A 19,584-nucleotide genomic window follows, 5' to 3' on the forward strand; every position below is an offset into this window, starting at 1 on the left:
CTTGATGTTTCTTCATAATATGTTATATTTTGGAGGACTCAATTTTTTGTTAATATGTTCTGCAACTCTTTTTCATGAGCTGAGAGCTCCTCTGCCTTTCTCTATTCAGCATTTGAATAGCCTCTATCTGACTTCAATACTTATTGACCCAAACTCTTGATGCATCGCAATATTAGCATCTTCCTGAGAGAGATTATTCCCTTTTCTATAATGACAACCTCACCTGAAATCCTTATCTTGCACCCATAAAAATCTTCCTGGTAAAGACTTTAAAAAGAATATCCATCACCAACACACAATTCTACATTCTGTATACCTTTGTTTCTTGAAAACCTTCTATACCAATGTGTAAGAACAATGGAACATGATCACTGCTGATTGTCAGTAGAACATCTGTCAATGTCATTGTGAATTATTCATCATTTCATTTGTTAGGAATCTATCCAACTTTACCGATATCTCAACTCTCAATCACTGGTCATGCTACACTCTTTTTGTCAAATCTACGTTTTCCAGAGTATCTTTCTGCTTTTCCAATTTCCTCCAGTCTCCAGATCCATTCTCCAAACAAAGTTATACTGAAATGCTTTACTAAAAAAACACCAGAACCTCCACATTCTTCTCTTAACAAAACCTTCCCCAACAAATAAGAGGAATCATTTCATTCCTAACCTTTGCATTAAAAGAAAAAATGCCATCTTAACAAGTTTGTGAATCACCCACTATAGCACTCAAAGAAAAGCTAAAGAATAATTATAAAACTATTATTTAAGTCATCCTCCAAGGGATACAGAACTGCTCTCTTATTGCCAATAATCCCTTCTCAAATATTTCTATGAGGTAACCAATCACCTGAACCAGTTTCCTATCTAATATGTGTAACCTGGCATTTTAGAACATCTTCTAGCATTTATTAGTTTCCTCCCATACCACCTATATAAAAGAGAGAATTATTGCAACAATTAAATTATACATGAAAATCCTACAATAAGAGGAGGATAAATAGTACGAAAAATTAAACCAGACCTGAAAAACATTCAATAAAAGGAGGATAACATTATATACATCTTTCCAAACAATACTCACAAGTAAATCAAAGAATTGAGACATTTTACACATCATCAGAAACTTTCTTTGAAGTGTCTCAAAATCACTATCTTCATGAAGTGTCTGTCAAAGTATATGCACAACCAATAGAAACAAAGATTCTCCTTATCTCGGGCCTCTTCTTCCAAAATTCATAACCTTCCCTTTTCTCCATCAATAATTAAAGAACATTCTGAGTTATCTACCATATCTTTAATTAATTTGATAATCATTCACCCATTCCTCTAAATAACATTCAATACATGCAGCAAAAAGCTTTAAATACTGCTGCCTGGGCCATATGAAAGTAGATTTCAATATTCAACATCATACCTACGGTCCATCTGATTATCACAAACTATAAGATAAATTATTAGTCATCATTATTGCCAACCTTACTTAAAAGAGATACAGGTCTGTGCACCTTCATTCTAGGCAATGAAATAATGGCTGCATAAATTTACTCTCCCCAGGTCAATCCTGCTGCTCTCCCCAGGCCAATCATTATGGAAACCTATTCATATAGAAAAGAGGTCCATTTGGTATTGGCGATAGAAAAAGCTCACGCTAAAATCACTTTATCCAGCTTCCAATCCGTTCCTTATAAAAGAAAGAATCCATTTGCTTTTAGTGCTTTCTCTGTGTTAGATTCAAAGAATGCTTTCCTACCACTTTGTGACTGTTCTGCTATAATCTGATGACTACCACTTTGTGACTCATCACGTTAACCTTCTCCTATATGTAATTCACTGAAACCCTCAACGTTCCATTCTCTATCTAATGGTCATTTTCCCTTTAGTATTGACTACATGTTCTTTGCTAGTTTGCTTTACCTTTGGTGCAACATTCATTTCTTGGTTCATATGTTCTCCAATCCTTTTCTTGATGATCATCCTCTTTCTTTTTTTCTATATAATATCAGAAAACTCATCAATTCAGCTTTTATTATTTTCCTGGCAAACTCTTGATGCAACCAAAACGTTAGCATCCTCTGAAGATTCTTCCAACCTTCAAATAGACTTGAAATCCATGCCCTACCCCCACAATTATCTTCCTGGAAAGAATTACGTATATATTAATCTTTCTCCAACCACATTTTCTCCATTGTGAATGTCTCCTCGAAAACCTTTTCCACCAGAGTGTAAGAACGAGTCATTTGTCAGTCATTTAGAATTATTCCTTCCATTCATCGTTTGTGAGAAATCTATCCATATTCCACAAAAATATCTTCTTTTCAATCATCAATTCAATGCTACCTCCCACATTTTCCAAAGAATACCCATCAGATTTTCCAGTATCCTCCAGATCCATTTTGTAAACAAAGTTGCATCAAACTACCATCTTAATAAATCCTTCACTGTAAATGTTGTTCATGAACTATTCTTCAAACTATCATCTTATTAAATCCTTCACCTGAAAATCCTTATTAAAGTATCTCAAGTTACCATCTTCATGAACTATTCTTCAAACAGCATGCACTACCAAAAAAAACAGAGATGGGAACCGAGGATCTCTTGCTCGAACCTCTTTTGACTTCATAACCTTCTGTTGTAGCCCTTCTGAAAGTCTATTTTGAAAAATAGATCATCATACTTAGTGTTTGATATTTTCCTACACTATAACTAAAGCTTCTTGTGCCGCTGAAATGCTATCAAAGATATTTATTCACATCTTCCATTGAGAGGCATTGTGTTCCTGTCTATTTGACTTTCACAAACTCACCCTCAATCCAATTGCTCAAACCTTGGTTATCATTCTTGGTAACTCTTACAAGAGATATAGAAGGAAGTTGTTATGCACCTTCTCTCTTAGGCAATTAAACGATATTAGAATCTCACAGGTCAGTCCAACTAATCTGGATGTTGCTAATCAATAGTTTAATCAAGCTCACCAAATACGACAGCACACTTAGTCCTACCTTATATTCATCCTTTGACCAAAAATAAATAAAAATAATGACCAGAAAAGAAAAGGATGACCAGGTATACAGATAATGGTACTAAATCTTCTTCAAAGAATAATAGAGCAAAGAGCATTCTCTTGCATTTTCAGAACCTAACATTGCCTATCTGCTATTTCAATTTAAAATATTTGTTCACTTCTTCCTAGGAGAAAGGCACTATGTGCCTGTCCATTGACTATCAAAGACGCACCCTCAATCGATTGCTAAAACCTTGGCTTATAATTCTTGGTGCCCCTTACAAGACATAAGGGACTAAAGTCCTTTACTGGTTATGCATCTTCTCTCTTAGGCAATTGAACGATGTTAGCATCTCACAGGTCAATCCAACTAACACGGAATTTGTTAAGTGTTAATCACAACCAATCACTAGTTTCATCCTTTGATCAAAGATAAATAGAAGGATGACCAGGGATACTAATAGTTTGACTAACTCTTTTCAAACAATAATGGAACAAAAGGCATTCTCTTGCATTTTCACAACCCTAACATTGTCCATCTGCTATATATTTCCAATAGAAAGTAATGTATTCAGTATGATACCAAGAAAACTAGGGATAACTTCACTTCATCCTCCTTCCATACTGCTCCTTAGAGAAGATGTAAGAACCACTTGCTCCAGGTGATTTCAATGATTGCTTTCCTACTTCAAATATGATCCTATAGATGTATTTGATCCTTTTGTTCCACACCCTGTTCATATTTTAAGTTCCAAATCTCCATGCATTTGATTTATCAAGAAATTTTATAACAAAGCTGAAGAAAGAGCCATATATATCACTCTTTTAATATCTGATCATTATTACTTACACGACTTATCATTCTAACATTTTTCCATTTGTGATCCAATGAAACCTCAGTATTCCATCTCTATCCAACATCCACATGCTACTCATGTGTCATCTTTCTTATTTTTACTGACTCATACTCTTGATGCGCCCAACATATTGGCATCTCTCACAGCTTCTTCCACAACAATAATAAACTTATTGAATTTCTTGCCCCACCCTGCAAACATCTGCCTCGTAGGACTTGTACATATTCATCCTTCTGCAACCAAATTTTCTTCATTCATAATATGTTTCTCTTGAAAGCATCTACACCTATGTGTAAAAAGAATTTGCCCATCGGATATACAGATTCTTGGTACATCATTTATCAGATCATTCCTGCATCCATCATGTCAGTAGTCCATCCATCTTTGCCAATATTGTTTTTCTAAGTAACTAGTCAATCTAGTCTCCCATTAAACATTTAATCCCTAAAAACATTCGCCCCTCTTAAACTAACATCTCAAACATTTAATCACATATCTGAGTACTTGCTCCATCCATCCCGTTCCAAAAAATTCTAATCAGAAAAAAAGTACGATTAAGGAATCACCAAGTTACAAACCTTATCTTTTTTCCACCTCAAAAACACTTGACTTGTATTCGACTACCAAGGTACTGTTGGAATGACATGTTCCATTTGATCATCATTGATCTCCGGTATTGTTAGTGATTGATATTTTCTTGAACTCACCAAAAAAAAAGCTACCCATAACATCGTTGAAATATCTTACCGGTAATTGGGGACAAATGCAAAATAGGTAAGCATTTCTATTAAGGTAATCCTTTAGCAAGAAATTACCTCACTTGAAAACATTCAAAATGAAAAAGAAGGCATTCTATGGCTGACTAAACCGCCTACTAACTCCATTAAGTCTGCCGCATAGTACGTCGATCTTAAGAAGTCCCTATTTAAGAAGAATTGAGAAGGTGAAGAAAACAACAGGAACAAAAACTAAACACCTAGTACAGTATCACAAATCTGACCTTTGAACTGATGAATCTGCTTTTACTTCCCCAGCTGAGAGTTGCTACCATAGAAAGTACTAGAAAACATTGATTGTGCTTTTCAAGCAGAATGTATACAATGCAAGAGAAATACATCACCTTGGTTTAGTAATCCAGGCATCTCTTTGTCCATAAGCAAGGCATCTCTTTGAGTAAAGATGCATGTGTTAGTTGTTAACCAGCAAACTTGTGGAATCTTTACTATATTTACATGAATTTAGAAGTCTATAATGAGATCCTTATAAGGGTGGAATTCAAGCCCATAATGCAATGGTTGGATGCTCAAGCAATAATATTGATTCTGATTCAAATGAGAAGTTTCATTTTTGAAAAGACGGACTGGATTAACAAAAGACAACCAATTCTGTCAACAGTGAATATTCATGGGTAGAATTCAAGCCCACAATGCAATAATGAGGATACCAATTCCGATTGCAAAGAAGAAATGGACAACATTGAAATCTGACAGCCAGAATGATTCTGTTACGAATTCTACATAAATCACATCTAACAAATTATATACAATCATTTTATATTTGCTATCCAATCCCATGATTTAAGGGATTTGCTGCAACTCATTGGAACTGCATTGTGTTAATATATACATGTGATTGCTCGGCTCTCTATTCAACTTTGATAGAGAGAAGAAAATCATTTCATGTGTTTCTTCATGGTATTAGATGCCATTGTCTAACGACACCGATGTGATTGCTCGGCTCTCTCCTCCTCCCTTCCTTCCATCGGTATTCACTTAGACTCTACCGATTATCTCATGTGGAAGACTCGGTTCAAACCATTCCTCCGCACCTACCAGCTACTTGACATTGTCGAGGGTCGTGCTCCTGCTCCTCTACCTACGATTTCGCCCTCTGCTTAGGATGGTGCTGACTCTACCATCCCCTCAAATCCCGCCTATGAATCATGGCTCATCCGTGATCAGCTTACACTTGGCTGGATCTTAAGTTCTGTTGATGATGCTATTGTTCCACAATTGATTGGTGTAGATTCATCACATGAGGCTTGGCAAACCCTTGAACGTCATTACTCTCAACAGAATCAAGCACATGTTATGCAACTTCGCACCCAACTACATCACTTCCAAAAGGGCTCTCTTACAATGGCAGAGTATCTTAACAAAGCGAAGATGATTGTGGATAGTCTTGCTGCAATTGGTCGCCCCCTATCAGATGATAAAGTTACATCTAGTCTTCTACTTGGGCTTGGTCATGACTACTTGCAGTTCAAAACGGCTCTTAACACCATCGGAGTTGACCATACTCTTGAATCTCTTCATGGAATTCTTCTCACACAAGAGGCCTCTCTACTCCTTGATCAAACTTCTCTTACTGAGGTACCGACCACTTTTCCTATGGCCAACATAGTGCAACGCACCTCCAAGCCATGCAAGCTCGTCGTCTTAGATTCTACATCATCTCCACCAACTTATCTTGGAGGGAAGGGTTGTGGCAAAGGACAACATGACCTCAAATGCAAAGTCAGCTTTCGTCATGGCCACTTAGCCTTGACATGCCACAATCGCTTTAATCCAAACTATCAATATAGTGCTCCACAGCAAAGTCCCATGCCACAAGCTAATGTTGCTCTACTCCCTAGTCCCAACACACATGTTGGTGATTCCATGTGGCATCCGGACTCTGGCGCAACTCACTGTATTACATCTGACCTTGTCAATCTCTCTAGTCAGTGAGGTTATGAAGGACCAGATCAAGTCAAAATCGGTGATGGCTCAGGTTTAATGATTTCCCATCTTGGCTCTTCTTTTATTTCCAATAATCATTTGTTCCGCCTTAATAAGGTTCTACGTGTTCCTTCTATATCTCGTAATCTTCTCCTTGTTTCTCAATTTATCCAAGATAATAATTGTTATTTGAGTTTCATCCCAACTTTTGTGTTGTAAAGAATCGGTCCACAGGCAAAATACTTCTTAAAGATCCTTTGCAAAATGGGTTAAATTGTCTTCTACCTTCCAGTTCACGCTTGTCCCTAGTCGCTCTCCTTGCTGCCTCAGCATACTCCCCATCTCTTTCTATATGGCATCATCGTCTTGGTCATGTTGCTATGGATACTACTCATCGTCTTCTTCGTCAAGAGCCTTTATCATTTTCTAAAAGTAATGATGTTTTTTGTTCTTCATGTGTTATGAGTAAATGTCACCAATTACCTTTCCTTAATAATATTTTGCGTGCTTCTAACCCATTGAAACTAGTTCACACAGATTTCTTGGATGATTATTCAAGAATGGTTATCGCTATTATATTCATTTCTTGGATGATTATTCAAAACTCTCATGAATTTACCCTATCAAAGTTCGTTCTAAGTATGTGAGATTTTTCAAAAATTTCATGTTCATGTTGAAAACATTTTGCATATCAAAATCAAGTTTCTACAAACTGATGGTGCTCATGAATTTTTATCCAATCCATTCTTTTGACACATGGTATTGATCATCGCATTTCTTGTCCTCATACACCCCAACAAAACAGGGCTGCAGAATGAAAACATCGTCATATTGTGGAGTCGGGACTTGCTCTATTACCTAAATCTGGTGTTCCATCCTATGGTGATGACCAACGTAAAGATCGAGTAGAAAGCCCGATTATACTTTTCTTCCTGCCTTTGAGTGTCTTTATTTTTCCTATCTTCGACCTTACACTCATCATAAGCTGGAGCCCCATTCCACACCTTGTGTTTTTTTTAGGGTATACCAACTGGGTACGTTGGCTATCGTAGTCTTGATATCTAACTTGATCGCATCTATATTTCTCTTCATGCTTTCTTCGATGTGAATGTGTTTCCTCTTCAGTCATCTACACCCACTTCTTCATCGTCTCCTCCCCCTATTCCTCTTTCATCAATACCCATGGCTGGAAACATTTTGCCTCACCCATCGATTTTTTCAACTAGTGTCTGCTGGCTTGCAGGTAACTTTGGGGTTTCTGACACGTCGACCACTAATGAGTCCTTGCGAACTCAGTTACTACAACCCACTGTCCCTTTGACGGAGCACTCTTCTAAATCGACTATTCCACCTGCGCCACCATCACTAAAGGTATACAGTCGACAACCACGTGGAAACATTGTTCGTGTTTGTTTGACTACCACCAACATTCCAATCCAAGAACAAACCCTCCCTAGCAATGTCAACACTACCTTGCACATCAACTCCTAGCAAAATACTACTATTGTTTCGTCAGCTCTTGATGTTGACACCACTCATGTTCATGAGCCATGTGTCCATTCTCTCACTCCAGCTATGGTGCCTCGGTCTTCTCATTTTATGGTAAGAAGACTTAAAGATGGCATTGTCAAGTCCAATCCTCGTTACACAAGCAAGCATCCTCTTGCTTATATGATTTCTGGTGCTATAGTTGAACCCACTTGCTTTTCTCAAGCATCCGCAGATCCCAAATGGCGCCAAGCTATGAGTGAAGAACACAAAGCATTAATCAATAATGGCACTTGTACCCTTGAGCCACCCCCGATTGGACGCAATACTATTGGATGCAAATCGATTTTCAAAATAAAGCACTAGTAATGATGGTTTTATAGATCGTTACAAGGCACAACTTGTTGCCAAAGGCTTCAATCAACGAGAAGGAGTCGAGTACACTAACACTTTCAGCCTGGTTATCAAGCAAATTACCATTCGCACTGTTCTCATGTTGGCCCATTCATCAACTTGATGTCAAAAACACATTTTTACATGGTCATTTGGATGAGGTTATCTATATGAAAGAACCCCCAAGCTTTGTTGATCCAGCGCATCCTGATGCCGTCTGTCGCCTTCACGGATATTTATACGGTCTTAAACAAGCCCTCCTGTGCTTGGTTTCAGCATCTCAACTCTTATCTGTGTACTTTGGGTTTTATTACTTCTAAGGCTGACACATCCCTCTTTATCATGCATAAGTCTACTTATACTATTTTTTTGCTAGTATATATAGATGACATCATCTTGGCAGGCTCCTCTCAAACAAGTCTTGATGCACTTGTGCAGTCTTTGTCGAAAGAGTTTGCTATCAAGGATCTGGGACCTCTAAACTATTTACTTGGTATTGAGACCCATTGTACTTCTTCAACCCTGGTACTTACTCAATGCAAATATATTCATGACCTATTAAAGCGGAGCAATACGTCCATGGCCAAGCTTGTCTGTACTCCGGTCTCTAGCGAATCCAAATCTTCTCAAGGCAATGTTGAGTGTTTGCAAGATGTCACCATGTATCGTAGTATAGTTGGGGCTCTTCAATATCTTACTCTCACCCAACCAGATATTGCATTTGCTGTTAATCAAGTTTGCCAACAGCCCAACATATGCATCAACCCACACAAATGCACTAGAGTGTTGTTAAATGCATCCTTCGTTATCTAAAGCACGCTAGCTCCCACAGGCTAGTTTTTTCGCGTGCTTCATTGATCGTCTTCATGCTTATTCAGATGCTGATTGGGCGGGTGATCCAGTCATCTAGATGATCGACGTTCTGCGAGTGGCTTCAGCATTTCCTTAGGCTCCAAACTTATCTCTTAGAGTTCTAAGAAACAACTCACAGTGTTTCGCTCCAATACATAATCTGAATACAAAGGGATGGCTAACACTACTTGTGATTTTTTTTTGATTCAAAGTCTTCTTGGAATATTAGGTGCGAGTTTTACAAACCCACCTATTTTGTGGTGTGACAATCTCTTCGCTATTTATCTTACAGCCAATCATGTCTTTCATGCTCGTACAAAGCATATTGAGATTGATTATCACTTCATTCGTGAGCACGTGGCTAGCAAGCAACTCTTTGTTCGGTTCATTTCCACTATTGACCAGGTTGCTGATATCTTCACCAAGGGTCTATCATCTAAACAGTTTCAAGCATTGCTATCCAAGCTCATGGTTAGGAAGTTTCCCATTCATTTACGGGGTGGTGACAGCTAGAATGATTCTGTTACGAATTCTACGTAAATCTCACCTAACAAATTATATCCAATTATTCTATATTTGCTATCCAATCCCATGATTTAAGGGATTTGCTGCAACTCATTGCAACTGCATTGTGTTAATATATACATGTGATAGCTCGGCTCTCTATTCAACTTTGATAGAGAGGAGAAAATCATTCCGTGTGTTTATTCAAAATCTTTACAAGGTGAAAAATGGTGAGCATACCATCATGTCAGAAGCCAAATGAAGATTATGATTTCAAAGAGAAGTTTACTGCCAAAGATTAAAATTATTCCAAGTGACTCAAGCGAGACACTAATTCAGATTAACACAGAAATTCATTGTCAAAGATAAACAGATTACATTAATCAAAAGACTCCTATACTGTCAATAATGAATATTTTATGAGGAGGAATTTACGTCCATGAGAAAATGGCAAGAATACCAATTTGGATTTTATACATAATTTTAATGGAAAAGATACAGATTATATTAACCGATATGACTCCTAAATAGTGTCAACAATGAAACCTTTATGAGGAAAATGGTGAGGGTACCATCATGCCGAATGCTATCGGCAGTGAATTCTGATTTAGAAGAGAAGTTTATTATTCAAGGCACAAATAAATCAACCAAGAAACACCTAATTCTATCAGCAGTGAAATCTTTGTGAAGTGGAATTCACCGTCCATGCTAGGACATCAAAAGGCAAACAGTACAGATTCAGATATCAAAGAGATGTTTGTGTTGAAAGCACGACTAAAATTAACCAACAGATCCCTAATATTGTCAGCAGTGCATGATGCTAAGAGAAGTTTAATGTTGAAAAGCACGTCAGATTAACCAATAGATTCCTAATACTGTCAACAGTGAATCTTTAAGAGGTAGAATCAAGTCCATGATGCTATGGCAAGGATACAAAGAAGCAAGGATACAGATTTTGATTTAATAGAGAAGTTCTATGTCTAAGGCACAGATGCAAATTAACCAAGAACTCCAAATTTGCCAACAGCAAAATCTATATAAGGGGGAATCCAAGTCATGTAAGGTGGAAAATTGTGAGGATCGCAATATGCTAAAAGGCAAATCAAGATTCTGATTTTGAAGAGAAGTTTACTGTCTAAGGCACAGATTAAATTAACCAAAAGACTCTTATGGGGACAATGCAAGGCAGTATTTGAGTCCATGATTGGCAAGGATACCAACAACCAAGAACACAGACTCTGATATCAAAGAAAAGTATAATGTTGAAAAAACAACTCAGATTAACCAACAGAATCATAATATTGTAAACAGTGAATCTTTATGAGGTGGATTCAAATGATGCTAAGAGAAGTATAATGTTGAAAAGCACAAGTCAGATTAACCAACAGAATCCTACTGTCTACAGTAAATCTTTATGGGGTGGATTCAAGTCCGTGATGCCAAGAGAAGTTTAATCTTGAAAAGCACAAGTCAGATTAACCAACAGAGTCTCTTACTGTCGATAATGTTTCTTTATGAGGTGGATTCAAGTCCACGATGCTACGGTAAAGAAACCAAGAAACAAGTCAGATTTCCTGAGAATTTTAATATCGCAGGCACGGATTAAATTACAGACTCCTAAGCGGCCGACAATGAAATCTTTTAACGTGGAATCCAAGTCAATGATTTGAATGAGAGGATATCTAGAAAGAATACATGATGAAGACGCAGATTAAATAAATTAACAGTCACCTAATAGCTCCGCATCATAGCGCCACACTATTTCGTCGAGAAATTGTGCACCAACAACAACAATACAATAAATTTCACTATATCACGAGCCAATGCGTAACAATACAATAAATTTCTACATAAAATATCACATACCATACCTTCAAAAAGAAGGCATACTTTGTATTCAGCCCCCAATCCAATCCATCAACAAGAATAGTTAACAAGAGAAGATTAACAATAATAGCAAAACAAGGATCTTAAATCGCAGTAGCAATAGGGTACACCGAGTCCAAAAGGAGGTTCAAGAAAGGAGACCAAAAATAGAAACGACTGAACCATATGGAGGAGTTTGGCGTACATACCTTTTCGGAAGCGCAGATCTCAAGACGCACTTTCTTCTTTTGTACCAACTTCTTCCTGCGCATCCCTCTCCTCTCATCGTCTTTGACCGGTTTCCTTCTTTCTTGACGGCATCCTGTTATCAGATGTCGTTCTTGATGTACCCCATCTCCTTCATGCTGATCCGGCTCCTCTTCTTGATGTATTGCATCTCCTAGATCACCACCGTTCATCTCGTCTTGAATGGTCTCGATCGGCGGAGCCACCGCGAAGAGCTCCAAGATCGAACGCTTCTTCGGCGCCCTTTGCTTATTTCTTGGAGGAGATCCAACCGCCTCGTCCGTCGGAAGGGTTTCGGCCATCACATCATCACCGAAGACTGCGTTCTTGATCGAAACCCTAGCCTCGGCTTCTACGTGGAGCGATCTCGGGTCCTGGAGCTCGTTGGACCACCATCGGAACCTTCGCACCGAGATCGGAGGGAGCAATAGGCCGTTCTCCTCTCCGTTCCCTCCTCCATCGAAGGGCCAACACTTTACGAAGTCTGAGCCTCTCATCTTAGCCGTATACGCTCTTCAAAAGGATCGAGTCCAAAAGAGGAAAAACAAAGAAATTGAAAGAGAACGAGATCAGATCCAGGAGGAGGGATCAAGAAAAGAAGGCAAAACTCCAAAACGATCAAAGGAAACTAACCTAATAGAGAAGCCTTTAGAATCAACAGCCATGGCTTCTTCTCTTTTCTTGGAGACGGGGAAGAGAAATAGGAAGAGTTCTTAGAGAGAGAGAGAGAGAGAGAGAGAGAGAGAGGAACAGAGAACGGTCTGGTGGTGGTGGAGACCAGGCAATAAAAGAAATAAATAAAGTAAGAAGAGAGAAGAGGCCGCAACCGACTTCTCTTTTCCCTATCCATCTTCCCGCTCCCCCCCACCTCGGTATTGATCCCCACTTCCTGCCGTCCCATTTACGACCGAAAGCGACGTGTGATGCCGAGCGAAATATATTATACTATTACGGGAGGTTCCTTAATGACGTGGCGCTACAGAAGCCGTTTGTCTGCCTGATGACCATCATGATGATGGGCATGACTACGGTGTGGTGGGTGCACATGGAGCCCCCACTCATTTTTGGCTTTTTTTTTTACTCTTTTGTCCCTCGAAAGTGACAGCATCAGTACTCCCGTAGGCGCGGACAGTGGGACCCGCACTCTCAGTGATATACCGGTCCCGTCGGTAAAGACGGGGATCCGAATGAAGCGAGGAAACGCAGCACAGGGCTTCACACGGGTCTGATCACAGCGGACGGCTCAGAATGAACAGAGGAGAAGTATATAATACACAGGAAATATGTGCGTAGAACCTCAGAGTTTAAGCAATTCGCATCCTCACATTTGCAAACCGCACCTTCCTTTTTCAGTGAAATTAGCAAAAATTACTCTCAACTATTCCCGACTTTTCAACAGATTTATCATATATATAGGGAGGGGGATCAATTATTTACTATACATGGTTTGAACAGTAAAATCTGTAAACTATTGGGTCTTCTGTGCAAATTTTTGGATTGCAGGTATCAGCTATGAAGAGACCGACACGTTATTAAAAGCTATCTGAGTACAAGTCAGGTTATTTTTTTCACCTTTTACTTGGACGAGATTGATGCGGATTAAGGAGACGGTGTTTGGTGTCTGGGTCTGACCGAGAATAATAAATGGGAAACCCGAGGTGGGTGGAGAAAGATCTCACAGGTACGGATGGATGGTGGTTCGGCTGTAGAGGGGTGAACTGGCACCACGGGATCAAGTGGGCAAATGACTGTACGGAGACAGCAAACTGCAAGGAATACTGCAATAAATATATTAAAAACATTCATTGCAAAGCAACAGGTAATTTGAGTTTTTTTTTTTTTTTTTTTTGTATTTATGAACAGCTATTGTCCGTCCAATTTTTATATATTTACTAATAAAGTCTAATTAACATTTCGTTGATGAGAAGACTACTCTAATAAACTATTATTTCAATCTCCGATATTATGTTCTCTCTTCATCTATCCACTATAAAAAGTTACTTAGTCATTTGACATAAATATATCTTATAAACTAACTATTATTTTATATCACATTAAATATAATAATAGCACTACTAAATTGGTTTATACAAAAACATCTCATTTTTCTAAGCTTATTTAAATTATTTTATTCAAGGTTAAAAATTAAGGTGTATGTCTAACAATTTCTTTTTTGCTTACGTGCCTCTAAAACTCAATATTTTTTAATACATGATTTTTGTATGTATATCTTTTAAACCTAAGTAGCATTTCGTTTGTGCATAAATAGCACTTATATATGAATTATATCTTTTATAAATATATTTTACAACTAAAAATTTATTTAGTTATATTTTATCAAATTTTACATAAAATAAGTCACCTGATAAGTTACGCATAAAAATTTTATCACAAATAAATTGTATTATATTTTATAATAATAAATGTGGGTGCATAAAGTTTAATTTAAAAAAAAAATTATATACGGATCAATTTAAATAAGCTAAATAAATATAAGAATAAAAATAAGAATATTTTTATTCTAGTTTTTTAATAAATATCTTATTAGTAAAAGAGTTTTTTGTTTTTAGTAGGCTGTTGTACGAGAACCGTGTACGTGGAGGAAGAAGATACGCATAACAGTGACAATGGTGATTGATTCGCTTTTTGTTTGTTATCGTTATAACTACGTTGCTGGGAATAGTTATAGCAATGAAAGGTAAATGCCATCTAGACCCACAAGCTTGCCCATGATGCTCTTTTCTCTCTCTCTCTCTCACTCTCTCCCCCATTCAATGCTATGTACTGCCACTGTTGAGATGCTGCCATAATGCCATAGTTGTGAAATGATTGTTTGTAGACATAGCGTTACTGGAGGCAACGATAAAGATAGATGGGCACGATAAACCTCGAACAGCAATCAATATCACTGGGTCTGCCCCGGATTGAGGCCTGTTGATGTGCGATCGATGCAATTTAGACGGATTTGCAAAGAACATGAAAAGGATAACTGGACGAAGTACACCAATTAAGATACAAGAAAAGGAGGAGAAAAGTACATGGATTATTTGGAGGTCTCAAATTGCATCATTTAAAAATCTAGAGGAATAATAATAATAATAATAAGTCATACTATAAATTGTGCTCGTATAGTTTTATCTAAAATCAAACTAATTCTATTCATATAATTTATATTATTTTACCTGATATTAAAATATAATTAAAAATTCATATTTACACGAATAATGTGATTATTAATATTGTACGAGTATTATAGTAATTTGTGCTTTCTCAATTTAGTTTGGATAAAAAAATAAACATAAAATCATTAAAGTAGATGTTTAAACAAAATTTATCCCTCAATTCACACAGTGGACATAGTGAATGCATACAGTGGAAAAATCTTTGTGACAGGCTTTAAGATAGCAATGGTATTTAATCTTCTGAAATACTTGTCCTCTAAAATCATTTTTTCTGGGACCATCTTGGACATACTAGTTTTAATGTCTTATTATAGCACAATTAGAGCGCTTCACTTGGTGTAAAAAAATTATAGTTCGGACAAAAAGAAAATAAAACTTACATTATATGTTATTGCAAGACCAAATGTATTCTTAGCACCTCAATCTCAGAAAGGATCAGGCCAATATATCTTTTTAGTGTTTGCAACTAGCTAGAAAGAAAGATTCAAGGAAGAAATATTAAGGTGTTGCGCTTTGATCGTGTACTAATTTTTGTAAGTTACCAAACAATTTCCCTTTTGTTTTCCCCCCTTTTTTTGTAATAGAAGGACTCCATCGATGCCAATACTATGTATGTATAACCATCAGGTAATAAAGGTTATCCATTACTGTGTCTACATAAAATAAAATTGCATATAGTATGTACAAGAAAAACTATAAATTCTCGGAACAAGTGTATCGGCCTTGTTACTTCATTCACATTTTTCCCCAGAAAAGCTAGAAGTACTGCACATAACATCAATTAGATAATATACATGAGCAAGAAAAAACTAGGAAATAATTAGCAAGGGAAACTGATATTTAAAATTGTTGGCTTCTCAACAACTTTATGCGTGAATTGGTTCATATGATCATATCATCAATGTTTTTAGATAAATGAGAACTTAATGGTGCCAATTAAATTGATGTAGTTAGGATTCGAATTCAAAAAACATTCATACGATGTGAAATCCTTTAACAATCTGAGAAATCTATCCTATTGGCATATGATCACATCATCATTACTTATTGTATAATATAATCTATTTAGACGATACCCAATTTAAATTTCCTTCTAGTAAAATTGGGAAGCTTTAGGTCTCATTTGGTTGGTGAATTTATAAATGGCAGTCAAACACAATTCTCTCTCTCTCTCTCTCTCTTTAATAATGTGTATAATTATAGTCTAAGTTATGTATATTTTTCTATTTGAGACGACATGAGTATACTAAAGTTATCACACACATTTTTCTTATAAAATATACATAAACCTCTTATTATCATTTAAATATTATACACCAATCAAACAAGAGCCCGTGAATATAGTGTCAAACAGGTTTCAAGGAGTTTCTAAATTCAGCTTATCACATATGCCTGTAAGGACAGCGGTACGTAAGAAGGCAGTGGAAATCCTAATCATCAGTACGTATGAACATATATAGGCTTATAACGTAACTGAAGTAGTACGTAGGACATGGAGACATTTCGTGAAAAGCCCCCACTTATGTAATTAACATGATCCAATTATCCAGTAAAATCGCTTGAAGTCTATTTTATGCTAACTGAAAAAATAACTCAAGAAGTCCAAAATCTCATGTTAATTATTAATGTTCTTTCATGAAAGTTTTATTCCCATTTATTAAAGAAAATTAGGTGAGGCCTGCATGATCATGGAAAGTATATCCTACATCAAGATTTCGATTGCAGGTATAGTAAAATATATATCAACAAGTGCCAAATCCTATAGCCACGGAAACTTATTTTCATGAGCTAATACATTGATCCCCCAACTTCTTTAGGTATACATGCAGCTATACAGATATGTTCATTTAATTTAATAAGCCTTATTATCCGTATCGGCAAAATCAAAAGAAAAAAACTCCATGAAGATTTATATGTCTCAATTATATGTGTAAATAACTCTGGAAGTTTAAACAAGATCTAATCAGTTATTAACGTAACAGGTTAGGCTCTGCACAGAATTATAGGTGGCTACATGCATGCACCATGCACATTATTTATTGTGGATGAGCTGCAACTGTTCAGAGAAAACTAGAGAGAGAGAGAGAGAGAGAGAGAGAGAGAGAGAGAGAGACATTGCAGTCCGTATGTCTGGTCTTACGTTTATGTCCCCAAACAAACATCCTAATTAGTAGATCTAAGAAGGCAATCAACGAATAAAACAAATAGAGTGATCATCAAACTAATAGTTGTTAAATCGACAGTTCTATAACCAGGGAAAGAGATTAAAGCCCATAGTCAATCAAGCAGCTAGAACGATACAGAAACTAAATATTAGAGAATTCCGGGGGCTTAGAGTCGCCTGGTTTGCTTGAACAATAAATGGCGAAGGGTTTTCCTGATAATCAAACAAAGTAATCTTGAAACAACCTTTTATCTCTTGCCCTTTTCTTAAAATTAAGACCCATCTTTTTTCTTTTATCTTTGTAAACAACTTGTGTATAAGTTAATAGGAAGAGTTGTTACAGACTCCCTTTCAAGCCTTTGTCTGGTTCAAAGATATTTAGTTTTGGACTTTCAAGCCTTAAAGCATGCATTTTTTAGTTCATTTCATACATTAAACTGCATGATTGTAACCTTACTTTAGGAAAACTTTGTCAGTAATGTACAATTATAGTACTGATTAATAGTTGCAGTGCCCTTTGTTTACCATGGGCTTTCGATGGTTTTGTAGCACGCCCTATAATTTTGCCTCTGTTGGGGGTGGGATCGTTAGTTTCAATTTTCAAACTTCCAAGTTCCAACCCAGGGTACGTAAATTAATTATGGGATACTTTCGTAAAGCTTCTGTCAAGTATCCAAAAAAAAATTGTTGAATATTACGTAGATTTCCAGGTACTTTCAAAATAAATAAAAAAGAAACCCTCAGATACGTACGAGTATATATTTTTCCAGATAACTCGATCTTACTTTATCCATTTTAAAACCGATACAATATTTAAGATGTATCATTATATACGTACATACATACAGACAAATTTTTACAAAGAATAATATGTCCTGCACGAATAGCTTATAGCAATCAGAGAAAGCGTCGTCTAAGTGAAATATGTATATTTAATATGATGGAAACACAACCTTACTTAAATTTGGTACTCCTAACTATGAATGTTATGCGAAAATTAAATGATACTCTAGAAGAATATTTAGTACATGTAGAAATCAATATTCACATAATAAAAACATCTAATACACCTTCTAATAAATGCGAGAAATTGAATATCAATGTAAAGTGGAAAGTTGTGATCCCTCTTTATACAACAATCTAATACAGCTTCTAATAAATGCGATAAACTGAATATCAATGTAAAGTGCAAAGTTGTGATATAACAGGGATCACGATAATGTATATAATTACGAGCAAAAATGATATTTCTATCTCAATTGAATCGATTGAAAATATAGTTGTGGATAATGCACTGCATAAACAGAATAATCCTTGTCATAACTAAGGGCAAAACTATAGTTATTCAAGTTATTTACTCCAGAATTCTGTTTGAGCGTGCAGGGCCATGCAGCTTTTGATTGGTGATAGTTATTTAATTTGTACCTTTTTATCCTTGTATTAATACGGTCTGCATAGCTATATATTTTGGTCCTAAAGTATATACGGCTAAGATCGAAAGTGAGATGTACCTGAAGCATATTCGCGTATCTTAACTATCCACGCTTAATCTAGAGATTAAATTGTTAAATATTGCAGATATGTTTGCTGACCTTACAAATATTATATTAAGGTGAAAGAACTTCTATTAGTCTATATATTTTGGGAGAATCTTATATTGTCCTAGATGCCTGTCCATCGGCCTGATAGCAATCTGTATTTCAGTAAGTGATTTTTTTCTTCTTGCTGATAGTGATTAATTGAACGCTAGAAACAAATAATTGATGGACAAAAGGATGATATCACTAGTATGTCACTTCATCTATTTTTTCTCCCTTTCGCTCATCACAGTGCAAATTTGCTACCTCTCTTAGTTGTCCATCACATTAATCCCATAAAAAGTCTTTCTCCTGGACCAATTAGTGGACCTCAGTACCACATCATACAGCTACTTTGCTTGGCATCTTTTTCAACAACTTAATTAGTACTTTCAAGATTAAGAAACAAGCCAATAGGCAACAGAAAGCTTCAACCATTGGCATCTTTGGACTAACAATTAAACTTCATATCTGAATTATTTATTGCAAATAGTAGGCAAGAAGCAATCCTTTAGTTAGCACATAGTCTCTTTTTTTGTCTCTGGAGCTTGACTGACTGTGTTGACATAAAGTTGTAGCCTTATTTAAACTTCAAAGTTCAAACTGCAAGGCTACAGTGGTATCACTGGCAGAAGTAAGACCGTATGAGAAGCTGACAGCAAGTCGTACCATTTCATGGTGGTGCACTGGCGAGAGCTCTCATGGTTGCAGCTTGGGAAGTAGGGACTT

General features: G+C 36.6%; 1 protein-coding gene across 3 annotated transcripts in view; it reads right to left on the reverse strand.

Moving 5' to 3' along the window:
- Positions 1-12,837, reverse strand: part of LOC140792289 (uncharacterized) — a 32,301-nt gene extending 19,464 nt beyond the window's left edge. For all 3 annotated transcript variants that reach the window (XM_073143181.1, XM_073143180.1, XM_073143179.1), the window contains exons 1-2: positions 12,566-12,837; positions 11,896-12,445 (exon numbers count right to left, since the gene is read on the reverse strand). In XM_073143181.1, the coding sequence (XP_072999282.1) occupies positions 11,896-12,445; positions 12,566-12,597 (582 nt within the window). In that variant the 5' untranslated portion in view covers positions 12,598-12,837. The remainder of the gene's footprint in view (positions 1-11,895; positions 12,446-12,565) is intronic.
- Positions 12,838-19,584: the final 6,747 nt, after the last annotated feature.

The sequence above is a fragment of the Typha latifolia genome, chromosome 7 (genome assembly GCF_019914945.1).
Source record: "Typha latifolia isolate L0001 chromosome 7, TyphaL0001v2, whole genome shotgun sequence".
In the NCBI taxonomy this organism is placed as follows: Eukaryota; Viridiplantae; Streptophyta; class Magnoliopsida; order Poales; family Typhaceae; genus Typha; species Typha latifolia.